This window comes from Mustela nigripes, chromosome 12, assembly GCF_022355385.1.
Source record: "Mustela nigripes isolate SB6536 chromosome 12, MUSNIG.SB6536, whole genome shotgun sequence".
In the NCBI taxonomy this organism is placed as follows: Eukaryota; Metazoa; Chordata; class Mammalia; order Carnivora; family Mustelidae; genus Mustela; species Mustela nigripes.
This window is the reverse complement of record NC_081568.1, coordinates 122680636-122695713: the sequence shown is the minus strand read 5'-3', so window position 1 is coordinate 122695713 and position 15078 is coordinate 122680636. Positions and strand designations below refer to the sequence as shown.

Below are 15078 nucleotides of genomic sequence, written 5' to 3'. Positions count from 1 at the left end.
AGACTGAGAGATCAAATACCCCATACACAGGTAACCAGGTCACATACACAGAATACAAAGAGTAACTCTCATTATTATTATGGTGGCTCTACTAATTTCATTAAAGGTGTGAACCCAATCAAGCACCTAAATATGATGATAGCTTTTCCTGTCTGGTAGAAAAAAGATACGAGTAAATACTTTAGAACAATGCAGTGGTCTTGGAGAGGGAGGTCATTTCAGGCAGAGACATGATCATAAATAAAAGACATAGACAAGACATAGACTACATGGAGTGGTCTGTAGCCACTCAGATCTAATATAGGCAGTGGGCTTGCGGAAAGAAAATTATGAAAAGTAAGGGTAGGGACAAGTTATGAAAGCCCTGGACTGATATCACTAAAGATTTTTTGATTAGTATGACAGTGTGATCAAATGTGCATTTTATATTGCATGGAGCACTGGGTGTGGTGCATAAACAATGAATTCTGTTATGCTGAAAAGAAATTAAAAAAAAAAACTAATGATGTACTATGTGTTAGCTAATTGAATTTACATTAAACAATTTAACAATTTTTTTTTAAATTTTAAAAATGTGCATTTTAACAAGATGATAACATCTTTGAAGCAGAATAATATGGAGTCTGTGTTAAAGAACTGGTTAAAGCAGTGTTTTTCAATTCTATTTAATAAAGATGCATAGTAAGAAATAGAGCTTACATCATGTTATACTCCTACTACGGCTTCCATTGCTATTACTATTATACCACACACACACACACACACACACACACACACACACTTCAACAAATCTTCATAAAATTATGTGTCGGAAACACTGTTGTTTTCAATTATAATCCATTCTGTTCTTTCGCATTCTTTAAAAATTGCTGATCAGTGACCCTAAATACAATTCATGATCCACCTGTGGGTCTTTCTAGTAGTTTGAAAATAATTAACAAATTGTTGCAACAATAGTTGAAAGAGACATAGTTGTACATAAGCTAAGTTGAGAAAATATCAATGGGAATAGAAAAAAATATATTCAGGAGAGATCTTCTGAAAGGAACTTTTTGAATCAGATGTGGAGGATAAAACAATTATGGAGATGAAGGTCTTTCAGCCAAGTCAGAATGTGACTTTCTACTAAAATAGAGTGTGAGGGGCGCCTGGGTGGCTCCTTCAGTAAGTGTCTGCCTTTGGCTCAGGTCATGATCCCAGGGTCTTGGGATGGAGCCCCGCATCAGGCTCCCTTCTCCGAGGGAAGCCTGCTGCTTCTCACATTCCCTGCCTGTGTTCCCTCTCTCTCTGTGTCTCTCTCTGTCAAACAAATAAATAGAATCTTTTAAAAAATAATTAAAATAAATAAAGTATGAGAAAGTTCTACTTAGAATAAATATGATTTAATGAATGTGAAGGTGCCTTGTCCTATTCTGTTATATCAGGAAATAAAACATTCATTTTTATTCACTCATAATTTGACAATACTTCTGTATACTTGATTGGTACCAGAATGCCTAAATCCTCTGAGCATTATACCAACTGTCTTTCCAGGACCAAGTGTTGAATAAATCATATGTACTAATTAGAAATCATTTTCAACCTTTGGTTATACTTACAAAAAATGAAAGGAAAAAATACATTCATAATTTATAATGACAAATCAAAATATTTTTTTATTTTCTTAAATGAGAAAATTAAATGTCAAAGCTCTGTTGCTGTGACAAATTTGATAGTGTAATCACTAAAAGTTCAAAAACTCAGATGTATTTACCAAGCTACTGAAATGACCATAATGTATATTGTTTATTAACACCATGAAGTGCAAAGAGAAAAAGTTAATGGTTTTTCTGCCATGGTTTTCAGGTGTGAATGGTGAAAATATCAGCCATAATATTTCATGAATCCTGTTTGTTTCTTTTTAATGCACAACATGTTTTTAAGGACATAATTTCATGCTGAATCAGTTCTTTCCTCTGTAAAACAATAGTAGAGTGGCCCAGTTCCCCTGATTATGACAAGAGTTCTCTTTATTTTTCTTTTTAAAGATTTTATTTATTTATTTGACAGAGATCACAAGTAGGCAGAGAGGCAAGCAGAGAGAGGAAGGGAAGCAGGCTCCCTGCTGAGCAGAGAGCCTGATGCAGGGCTTGATCCCAGGACTCTGGGATCATGACCTGAGCCAAAGGCAGAGGCTCTAACCCACTGAGCCACCCAGGTGCTCTATGAGCATATATACTCTTAAGAATTCTTACTTGGTTTGCAAACCCCTAGTCTTAGATATACCAGTCATGGTGTGTTTTGTTCTGTTTTGTTTTTTGTTGTTTTGTTTTTCACTCAAGACAATGAATAGGGAATTTCTCAACAACTGCCATAATTTTCTCTGTACACCCTCTTCAGATAATTAAAAATGATTATTTAAAAATAATCATTTAAATTAAATATATTTAAAAATAATTAAAATATTTAAAATATTTAAAAATATTTAATATTTTAAAATATTTTTAAATATTTTAATTATTTTTAAATATTTAAAAATGTTATTTTTAGATGGGTTGCTTAGTATTCATTCTATGTGCAATTTCAAGAAACATTTACAATAATTGAAGTAAATATTAGTCTCGCTACCCTATCTATATTCCATATTTATTTTTATGAAAAAGCAATCATATGCAAATTCTTCATTATGATAAAGGCTGACATTAGTAAATTATATTTAAATTCCTTTAAAATCTGTGTAGTATAATGACAGGTTTTTTAACAATGCTCAGTAAGTTTATGAACTTTTATAAGTGTATTATCAAGCCCCAGATAGAGAACAGCAGTCAAAACCCCTTCCAATGTATTGTTTAGTACAGACAACCATCATTGACCACCAGAGGCTGGGAGAGTTTTTCTTACTTGAGAAAAATATAGTTTTTAGTCATTGTCCTTCCAATGTCTGTCCTTTCTCTTTACTTCTCCTATTGTTCCCTTTATTCCTTTTATTTTTTTATTCTTTCCTGAAAAAAGGTAATGACTTCTACGTATTCGTACTACTCAAAATGAGGTAGGCTCCAAGAGGAAGAATGACAGAGGTCAAGGTTGAGAATTGATTAAAAATGGCAGAGTGAAAAGCTGCCTCTCCACCCTTCCTGATCTCCCAGACTCTTGTCTCTTCCTGTGCTAAAGTTAACTGTGGGAGTCTAGGCAGAGGCGTGTTGAGTCAAAATATTGTCCAGAACTAAAGTCTTGGAATAAGTTTGCATATTTGAGCCTTTTTAAAAGTGCTTTATATAAGAGGAGATATTTGTTTGTTGTTGTTGGTTTTTTTAAGATTTATTATTATTATTATTATTTTTTTGCTTATTTGAGACAGAGAGAGCATAAGTAGGGGGAGCAGTGGGAGAGGGAGAAGCAGACTCCCCGCTGAGCAGGGAACCAAAAGAGAGGCTCATCCCAGGACCCTGAAATCATGACCTGAGGTGAAGGCAGATGCTTAACCCAAGAAGCCACCCACGTGCCCCGAGATATTTGTATTTTATATGACATTTAAATTTGTTAAAATTACTGACAGCCTTCTAGTACTTTCTATATTACTTTGAGATCATTTCAGTATCCTCTCATTATTTTTAGGAACATTGAGGATATTTGTCCTTGCAACCATAACACTTGTCCATAAGTAGTTTTTCATAATGAGAACACTTTCTATGAAATAAAGCTTCAGTAGAAAAAGAAAATGAATACCTGAATAGTTCGGTGTATTTATTTCAAAATTAAACTCAAAATTAAACTTTTCTTCTCATTCTCACCTAGGACAATTTCCCTATTTTAGGGAAAAAAATGTAGTCCGAGAATTTTACCATAGGGTCTCATTTTGGAATTTTTGTCCTGTGCTTTTAAATGATACCATTTCTCTGCTGTCTTCTTTCCTTCCATTTCCCCCTCCTTCCTTCATTTCTTCCTCCCTCCCTCCCTTTCCTTCCTTAGCTTATGTACATCACATTTGAATTACCTCCCCTTCCTTCAATAATCTTCTGGTAGGAAATCTCAGAACTAACCTCCCCCACCCCCTTCTCATTCCTTTTCATGTTTACTTGCTTAGGTGGTTTTTCAGAGGAGCACAGCTATTTATATATCCTTGCTGCCAAGGAGTCACCTCGGAATGCTGGGTCTGTCATGTTCTCCCATCCAACCTCCACCTTTGGTGAAGAGTGTTTATGGGAGCGTGAGGAAGGATGTGACTTCCTCGCTTCCCTTAGCCAGCCAGACCTTCAGACCAGACACGTCAATCAGTGAAGTCACTGAGATGATAGACATAGCTGAATCATATTTAAATGCAACTGAACTTGAGACCAAGATATCTGGCTCAATTTGTCTAGTTCTTCCTTTACATTCACATGAATTATTAGATGCACAATATGAAGAGCTTAAAACCTTTCTTTACTCCTTACAAGTTTTGTAAATGCATACAGCTTACCACAACTCAGTTTATTCATCAATGGAGAAGCATAATGATAGTGCCTGTCTCATAGGATTAGTTTGAGACCTGCATTTGATATTACATGCCAAGCAAATAGAACAATTTCTGGCACATAATGAGTACTCGGTAAAACTTAGCTATTATTTTTCTTACTGTCATAATGAAAGATCTTCACTACCTTATATAAGAATTGTGTCAAAGTCCCAATTGAAAAATTTTATTCTAGTTTTTCCTGAATATATGTGTCATATTCTTTCTTAAGTACACTTGGCCATGTCTATGAGTTATTCTGTTTTTCATATTGCCTATGAAAATAGACTTGTATTGTCTAATGTTCAAAAGATTCTTCACCAGTCATTAAATCAACCATTCAAATTCCAATTAGTTTTGGTGGTGGGGGGGAGGAAGATGGCTGAATTCCAGACAAAATGGTTTAAGTGTGCTATAAATAAACCTTTTTTTTTTTTAAAGATTTTATTTATTTATTTGACAGAGAGAGATCACAAGTAGGCAGAGAGGCAGGCAGAGAGAGAGAGAGGAGGAAACAGGCTCCCCGCTGAGCAGAGAGCCTGATGCGGGACTCGATCCCAGGATCCTGAGATCATGACCTGAGCCGAAGGCAGAGGCTTAACCCACTGAGCCACCCAGGCACCCAAATAAACCTTTTTTTAAACACCCCCCCCACACACATACACTCTTGCTCTGTAAGTTTTTCCTTTCTGACACACTCTTTAATTTCCCTGCATCCATTCCTTTTGTCTCTCACAATAGGTTGCAAAAGGAAAGGGCATTTAAAAAAAATGATTACCATTAGCTAATAATTATTACCAACTCTAACCAAGCAATGCTGAGAGGAAACTCAGATATTGTGTTTTTTTTAATTTTCTCAGTTGCATTTCAGAGAGTTAATAGCCTGATTTATAGAAAAAGTTGCATCTCAGAGAGTTTAACTTGTCTGAGGTCACACTGATTGGGATGTGAACAGCAGTGCCCACATAGCTACCATTTAAATGATGGCTGAGGGCAGAAACTAAATACCTTTTATTCTTAAAGTTTAAACTATAATTGAATACATAGTAGGTACATATGTAATATTTGATTTGATTTCAGCACAACATATCCATTCATTAGCATAGCTTCCCCATCCCTCACCCCAAAAAACTAACTCATTAAATAATATCTGTGTAGTTATAGCAGCTTTGCTCGATAACTCCACTTTGGTTTTGGCAGAAATGTGGGAATGACATAGCCTAACACAATTCTCAGTATTCATCTTTGTCTTTTAGAATGAGTTTGAAATTTTTTTTTTATTCTGTGATTTCCCTAGAAATAATAGAGCACTGTTCTTCCCACCTTTGCCAGTTATGTAAACAAATCTGCGTTTGTGAAAAAATTTCTTGTTTTGTCACTTAGTTATTTTCATGACATAAGTGTCATTTGTATTTATTTCTGTCAAGCTGAGCGTTTCATTAATTGTTACTGATTAGCAAGCACAAAATGTGATATGTGTATGTGTTTCTGTATTTCTGTAGCCGTTCACCACACTGCAGTGCAGATCTTCAACATATTTTATCTCTTATTCCTTGCACTTTGTTTACTACATAAAGGTATGCCATGTATAAATTAACTAATAATCCTATGCTTCATATTTCAAAACATCACATCAATTTGGTATTTAATCCTTTTGTCAGCATTTTAAAAATCCTTTCCTTCAAGATATCTGAGGTGTAAGTATTATTTTTATGGTTTAGATACTTAAAACCCTTTGCTTAATAACTGCTCAGAGGACTTGGGGAACATCGTGGCCAAGTGGACTGTGTAATGTGCTTAAATCCTGGGAATCTGCACTCTTTCTCCTACAGGAAGGTTGGGGTGAAGCATGAACATACTGACATTTCCTCTGGTTCTGAACCAAATCACACGTGTAAGCAGTGTCAATGAAAACTCCTGTCCTAAAGTCATTCTTAAAGAGTTGTGCTTTTCTTTTATATGCACTGTGTCCTTGGACATGTTTCTTAACCACTCTGACCTTCGTTTCTCATGTCTGAAGTGGAGATAATACAACTCCTTACCTCAAAGCATTGCGAAAAATAATTGGTTTCAGGTCTATTTAGGGCCTACTACGCTCACTTGAGAAAGTCAGAAAAACTAATAGGCTGCATATTTTAGTTAGCTTCCCTTAGCCACTGGGAGAGGTTAACCACAAAACCTGGGGTGTGTGGGCAGAGGGCAGGTATCAGAGTCTGTTCTCTTGGCTCTTCAAGCTCAAAAGCAGGAAGAGAGCAGTTAAGAACCAAAAGCTTCCCCTGAGGGGAGAAAAGAGAAGAGGCTATCTCCCATTTCATGGTCTGTTGTTAAATGTGGTTCTCTTGGTAATGATGGTTTAGGCTTAAAGATTTCAGTGTTAATATAGAGAAATACACATACAGTGAGACCGGCCAAAAGAGTAAAAAGGTGTTAATGAGGTGTTTGGAACTTGTTTAAACATTAAGTGGTGAAAAACAATAGAGAATGGTCTGTAACTTACTCATTATTGTTTTCTTCTCATTTAATCTGTGTTATATGTGTAAAGAAGTAATTAACAACCTCCTGTATCACAGTGCACACTGTGATATACTAAGGTCTTAGCTTAGTATCTCGGATGACTTAGTATGCTATAGCTATCATAAGTGTATAACACACATCATGGGATGAATAAATGTATGGCTAAATGAATGAACATTATCTTACTGATATGACTAAATAATGGTCAAGATTATTTTTTGGCCAGATTATATCATTGTAAAATAGCACAAATAGTAAAATAGTTGGAAAAAGAGTTCTGAACATTTAGTATATAGTATTTGCACAATGAACTCTCAAGACCTATCTGCTGAGCTATTGGAAGGGGGACCTCCTAGTTGCTTGACTGTTGAGCTGATACTTAAGGGAAATGCAGAGAATGTTGACACACCTAAGAGACACACCTTCCTAGGGAATTCCTTAGGTGTTATACACGAAATAAGCAGTTCTTTCCTTAAACCTAAATGAATTAAAATGAAAATTACTTTAAAACATTTTATATAGCCTTGAAAGAAATGAACGTTTCTATCTTCAATTCTGCGTAAAAGAAATGTTGAGAGGCGATCCCATCTGGTGTGTGAGTACATTCCTGCAGGTTTTTAATGATGGAAAATAAACACAAATAAATTTAAAATTGGACAGCTTAGAGTAAACAGGGGTTTGGCCTACATTCCTAATTCTGAATATATGTTTTCATATATGTCAAAAATAGTTGGACAGTACAAAAATTTAATGTGGCCAAATAAATAGAGGGTGAGTGTCTTAAATATTCTTATGTACTCTGTAGTTTTGACTTACAAAAATCCATCATTTAAAAATTGGCCACTTGTCAGTTTTATGGGATTAAGAATAACATGTGAAATAATATGTTAATTCATAAATGCTTACTACACATTCTGGATACTTTTGAGTATTATAATCCCTAAGAAGATTTTTAAAGAGAAAGAGGAAGAATGTTTGATTGCACATCTATTCATAATCTTGCTCAATCAGCAGTTTACTACTAGTAACGCTATGAAGTTCACAATAAGTCTACTGAATTGCTGGAGTGTGACACAGCTGGTTGGTTATTTTGGGTTTCTTAATGCTTGCCCTGATTATGTGGCATTCAGCTAATTATATGACTAAATATCTGACTCAGCTACAGAGTAGTTAATTCACTGACCACATGTGGACACAATGTTAATCTTTCCTTCCACTGAAAAATTAGACATAATAATCCCAAGGAAAATGAATATACTGGACTACTAGAGCTAGCATACATTGTATTTTAGGATGTGTCCCTCTGTCATGCTATTTTCAGTACCTCTGTTTCCATCCCTCACAAAGCTTGATTGGGCTATGCTTAGGTCATAAAAACTCTTCAGTCAAGTTCATGTGAATCAATTACTCTTTGATCTCCTGGTGCTCTTTTAGTTAGCAATACAATCACTTAGCATTCTTTGCATTGTATATATTGGTTTGTCTCCCAGAACAATACTGTTCTCCAGAAATATTCTTATTCTCCTAGTTTACTTTTGCTTCCTAGTGGAAAGTACCTGTCTTTCACTATCCAATTTCACTGATGAGTCTCTTGTTAGTTCTTAAAAGACACGTGGCCAGACAGTTATGTTTTAGGAGCATGCTGAGTCAATCCTAAAAGTCAATCCTAAAATCCTGAAGTGTTAACCAACATGGGAGTAAAGGCATTTTTCAATAAGTGATAAGAAAAAGTAATGAAAATCATAATCAAGTGACCTTTTTCCCCCCTGAAAAGATAATGCAGCAGAATGTTATTTTTGTTCTGCTCAACTAGGTTGGCTCTGATTATTCTTATAGTTCTAGAGAAAATGAAATATAGATGTAATTTTCTATCATAGAAATCCTCTGAAAAGAATTGCTGAGGAATTGTTTTAGTGGAAAGATAATATCATGTTAACTCTAACGTTAACAAGTGTTGTCTATTTTTACCTGAGAAGTGTCTGTAATAGTGTCTGTAATAGTGATGTTCAAAATGCATTTTCCCCACAGTATCCAAATCCATCTCATATTTAACTTAGTTAGAATTTTAGATTATTTTTAAAGTTGGTATGGAATACCGTTTTGGACTTGAAAAATTAGCATGTCCTCGATCTTCCGTGAATTCCACAGTAAGATGTTCATTTTGGCTTCTGTTCACATGTAGCTATTTTCCAAGGCAGTCCCATTCATAATATTCTTACTCTGATGGGAATGAATAATACCTAGTCTCATATAATGTACAGATCATGGCTAGAACAAAAACTGTATCATATGATATAGGGGGTATAATTAAATATATATAACTTAAAAAATTGTTTCTAAATAATATGATGTTATTTTTCTGTTGTGTTTTTTCTCTGAGGACCTCGTCCTCAATAATGTAGACTTTGCTTAATTGTGTGAGGTGTTTGTTGTGGTGGCTAAATGCTGTCAGAGATCTAGAAAGTAATAAGATATATTAATTAAAAGAAATAAGGAAAGATACACAAGCCAGTATTTTTAATAGCAGAGCACGCACTTTACTCTTTAATTAAATCTAACTTGTTTGAGAGCTTAATTAAAGTGGCAAAGAGCACAAGGAAGAATATTGTGAGAAACTTTCATAATGCAGTCAGACCTGCAAAAATACAGAAAGGATAAATCAGTTTATTTCTCTTTTTCATTAAAGGCTGATACAAGGAGAGAAAAAGAAATCGTGTGCATGTATGCGTGTGTGTTTTCTTGAAGGGGTAGACTGAATAGATGTAAATGATTTTTTTCCAAATTAGCAAACTCTTGTTTGTTACAAATCTGACTTTTCACTTATTAACTAACTAAAACTTGCCTTGTTTTTAGCAAATTAAAAATATTTTAAGCTATCTTTTATGTTGAGAATCCAAAGATCTGTGTGGTAGAATCAAAGAAGCATCACAAATTGTTTGAAGACAAAATTCAAGGTGCTTGTCAGAGCTCCCTTTCAGTATAAGAATGAAATCAGGTCACAAGAATAAAATCAGGTGCAAGCACATTGTAAGGCCCTGGAGCTTCAGTGGAAAGAACAGGACATCAGATTCTGTCCCTCCTCCACAAAGCACAAGGCATATGTGGCATGTTAGCAAAGGAAAATAGGCATCAGAAGGATGTGCTCAAAAAGAACAGAAAGAGATACTTGGTCTTAAAGGCTTTTCTGAATTACTTAACATCTCCAAAAGCCATATTAAATGTGATAATTCCACTTTTCTAACTTTTCCTTTCCCATTGAGGGCAGTAGAGGGCAATTGCAAATATGTGGAAAATACTATAAGGAATTATACTTTCAGTTGACCTCAGGGTACAGAAAAGCCACCTTCAGTTGATTTGTTTATAAAGTTGTTAAGACTACTTAAGCTTGACAAGTCACGCAGATTGGAACATCAAGTTCCAATTCTTAGGAATGGAATTCATATCATGTGGTTTTATGAAGATAACAGACAGCAAAGAGTATTCTCAGACAATAGGTTGAATTAATCTAACAATTTGAGCCTCATACTAGGGAAGCACTTCATTGTTGAAGACCGTATTCCTGAATGTGTGGTAACTTTCTGAAATATAATTTTACCAGGCAGATTATCTTTTTTTTTTCCCCCAACCTGGAGAAAAGAAAATGCTTGTTCCCCATTCTTCTTTTGATGCCCCCCATTTTAGGAGTGACTGTTTCGTATTTATTTTTCATTTGTTCGTTAATTTTTTCCTCTTCAGGTGTAATCTAGCCCCTGTGGTGGAGTTTGCTGCAGATGTGGGAACTAAATCAGATTTTATTACCATGAACCCATCAGTTGTACAAAGAGCATTTGGAGGCTTTCGGAATGAGAGTGACAGAGAAAAATTTGTGCATAGACTTTCCATGCTGAATGACAGTGTCCTTTGGATCCCTGCTTTCATGGTCAAAGGAGGAGAGAAGCACGTGGAGTGGGTTAATGCATTAATCCTTAAGAATAAACTGAAAGTGCGAACTGCCTATCCATCCTTGAGACTTATTCATGCTGTCAGAGGGTAAGTGTCTGGAAAGAACCAGTCTGTCCTTGGCACAATGGAACACATAACTAAACCTTTTCCCTAGACAGGACGGAGCCTCGGTAAAATCTCCCGATGGATATATGCTTCCACTTTTTAAATAATGGCTACTTGATTCACCAACTTGAGTTTTGTTTATGTACCATATTATTTTACCGCACTCTCTTTCTTAAAAAAGCAAATATTTGCACTCGGCACTTACTTATGTGTGGTCGTGAACAAACTACCGGTTTTTATGTTCTGCTGTGCTGAAGAAACCAGTAAGGATTCCTAGTACAGTTGATGAATTTCAGGTAAGAAAGCTACCAACAGAAATGCTAAATGGCGGCTGGGCACTACTGTGGAAGAATCAATGTTGGATGTATTTAAGGAGCCATTAAGTCCCATCTGTAGTTGAGACCTACCAGAGAAAGAGAAGGCTGGCTGAGATGATATGCCTTAATGCCCATCCCACCACAAATCACAGATGCCATTTTTATGAATTCAGTCAACATTTCCCTTTTATTAATACAATCTCAGATGTAAAATCTAAAAAATAGAATTTATTTGAAAGTACAAGTGATCAAAAGGCCAAATTCAGGCATGCATATGTATAAATGTGTAAAAATAAGTAATACAAAAATAAGCAATAACCTGTCTTACTGAATATCTACTGTTAGATATTGGAGACAGAAAAATGAAGAAGGCCGGTCACTGCTTTATTAAAGGAATGCATATAGGTTCTACAGTAGAAACAGTAGATCCATAAACAACTAGCTAGGACATAGACACATGGTAAGGGGGTATATTGTCAGGAGTGTAGAATTTGTTTTCATGTTAGAAAAGAAGACTTCAAAGTCCAACATTTGAACTAGACTTGAAGAACAGATTAGCTATTCTTCAGGAATAAAAAGAGAAGGAGATGGAGATAGGAGCAGAGAGATGGACATGGCAACAGAGAAAACCAAACAGAAGGAAATATTGTTGCATTATTAGAGTGAACGGAGACAAGGAAATAATTAAGTATACAATAAACTTGTGAAATAATGGAGTCCATTGTGAAGCATTGGAATATAAAGTTGGAAAAATAACTTGTGATCTGGTTAGGAAAATAATCAGTTTTACTTTGCATAAGGCACAGTATTTTTGGTGAATTTAGGAGTCTAAATCTTGTAACAGCCAACTGGGCATTAGCGAGAAGAGGTGCTAGATGTATGAAGACCAATTAGACTTTTCTTGATTAATTTACTCATAAGGTGATAAAGATGTAGGACAGAATCAGTGGCCATGCGAAGGAAGGGCAAGTTCAAGGGACCAATTAAGTAGAATGGCTGGAAGTTCTAAAAGAAAAAAGATTTCCAAATAGAGAGTTAAAAATAGTCTGCTTCATATACTGTAACTGCGTCTGGGCTAAGGTGTTTTCAGTTTGTTTTGTTATTATGATACTTTCCTTCCAGAATTTACCATTTCCTTGGTTAAGATTCAAGACAACTTTTTGGATCGTGTTATTCTGCACACAATTAAATTGCATTCTTATAATTAGATCTTGGTTATTCAACGTGCATTCTTTTGATGTTTGACATGAAGCTTCAACAAAGCAAGATAAAATACATTCATTTGGAGGATAAGTCATTTTTTTTTAATTACAAAGTTTCCTGGTAATCTTACTCTGAAGGGAAAAAAAAATGTGTTTTTAACAGGGTAACTTTATAAAAGCATCGTGCTAGGAACACGTCTTATTTTTTGACATGTTAATGTGGAGTATCATTTGAGTGTGAGAAAATTTTAAAGATAACGCTCTTATTGTCTTGTCTTATACACAGACACACTCTAACACACACATACACATACACCTGCACACTCCAGTGATGGGTTAGTAAGATTTAAAAAAAATATTTTGAAGTAAGTACTCCTTGATTACTGGAAACTAATAAAATTTAAGATGGCTCTGATTTAGTACTATTTTTAATAAAGTATTTTTTAAAGCAGTTTTAGGTTCACAGCAAAATTGAAAGGGAGGAAGGGAGGGAGGGAGACCTCCCATATCCCTGCCCCACACATGCAGAGCCCCGTCATCAGCATCTTGCGCCAGAGCTCTACACTGGTTACAGCCGATGAGCCTACGCTGACACAACATTATCATCTGAAGTCCACGGTTTATACTACAGTTCGCTCTTAGTTTGTACATTCTGTGGGTTTTGACAGATGTATAATAACATATATCCACTGTTACAGCATCATACAGAGTCGTTTTGCTTTCCCGAAAATCCTCTGTGTTCAGCCTAATCGGCCATCCCTCCCCACTGCTCATGGCAAGAACTGTTCGTTTGTTTTTGCCTTCAAAGTACACATTTATTGCTGAGCAATTTTCCACTGAGCTGATATATCATAATAATGATACGTTTACTCATCTCATATATTTAGATTTTATATAGTTTTCTGTTATAATGTCCACTGACTCTGTTCTTTTTTTAAAAAATTATGTTCAATTTGTTTGTTTTTTTATGGTCTCTCTTGTTTTTGCCTTTTCTCAACAGTCTTGTAGTAGGAATCATACAGTATGTAGCCTTTTCAGATTGGCTTCTTGCACTTAGCAGTAAGCACTTAAAATTCCTCCATGTCTTTCCATGGCCTGTTACTCATTCTTTTTTGTACTGAGTAATAGTCCATGGTCTGGATGTACCAGTCTGTGTATTCATTCACTTGTTGCTTCCGAATTTTGGCAAAGCTGTTATACACATCTGTGTGCAGCTTTTGGGGTGGACATGGTTTTTAATTCATCTTGGTAAATACCAAAGAGTATATTTGCTGGATTTATGATAGGAGTATGTTCAGTTTTGTAAGAAATTGCCAAACTGCTTTCCAGAGTGGTTATGCCATTTTATATTCTCGGAAGTAAGGAATGAGAGCTCCTGTTCCTCCACACCCTCCCCAGGTGGTGCTTTTAGTGTTTTGGATTTTGGCCTTCCACTAGTTATGTAGTGCCATTTCATTGATGTTTTAGTTTGTACTTCTCTGGTGACGTATGATGCAGAGTATCTTTTAGTATGTGTATTTGCCATCTTTATCTCTTCTTCAGTGAGATGTGTGTTGAGGTGTTCAGCCCAGTTTTTAATCAGGTTGTTGGTTTTCTTGCTGCTGAGCTTTAAGAGAGTTTTTTAATACATATATGTTTTGGATAACACTCCTTTATTAGATATGTTTTTTGCAAATATTGTCTCCCAGTCTGTGGCTTGTCTTCTCATTCTCTTGACAGTGTCTTTGACAGAGTGTAAGATTTTATTTTTAATCAAGTCCAGCTTATCAATTATTTCTTTCATGGATTGTGTCTTTGGTGATATATCTAAAAAGTCCTCACCAAACCCAAAGTTATCTAGATGATCTTCTATGTTCTTTTCTTTTCTTTTTTTTTTTTTAAGAATTTATTTATTTGAAAAGATAGAGATAGTGACAGAGAGCATGAGCAGGGGGGAGAGAGAGAAGCAGGCTCCCTACTGAGCAAGGAGCCCAATGCGGGACTCAGTCCCAGGACCTTGGGATCATGACCTGAGCTGAAGACAGACATTTAATGGACTGAGCCACCCAGGCGCCCTATCTACTAAGAGTTTAATAGATTTGCATTTCACATTTAAATCTATCATCTATTTTGAGTTAATCTCTATGACAGATATAAGATCTCTGTCTAGTTTCTTTTCTTTATATGTGGTTGTCTAGTTGTTCTAGCACCATCTGTTGAAAAGATTAGCTCTGGGGCACCTGTGAGGCGCACATCAGAGGACAGGAGCAAGGTTTCGGCACATGTGCAGGCTGGGTTCTCCTGGCAACCTCCAGCACAAGACAGCACCAGGAGAATCTTAAAAAAAAAAAAAAAGACTATTTTGCTCCATTGTATCCATTTGCTCCTTTCTCACACATTGGTTGACCATATGTGTGTCTATCTGTTTATCTATTTCTGGGCTCTTTAGCTGTTCTGTTGATCTGTTTGTCTATTCTCCACCAACACCATGCTGCCTTGATTATGCTAGCTTTAGAGTAAGTCTTAAAGTCAGATAGTATCAATACTC

At 35.6% G+C, this 15078-nt stretch overlaps 1 protein-coding gene across 1 annotated transcript in view; it reads left to right on the top strand.

Annotated features, from left to right (window-relative positions):
- Window positions 1-15078, top strand: part of ST8SIA4 (ST8 alpha-N-acetyl-neuraminide alpha-2,8-sialyltransferase 4) — a 95761-nt gene that overhangs the window by 33485 nt on the left and 47198 nt on the right. The window contains 1 exon segment of the mRNA XM_059418294.1: window positions 10721-11014. Within this exon segment, the coding sequence (XP_059274277.1) occupies window positions 10721-11014 (294 nt within the window).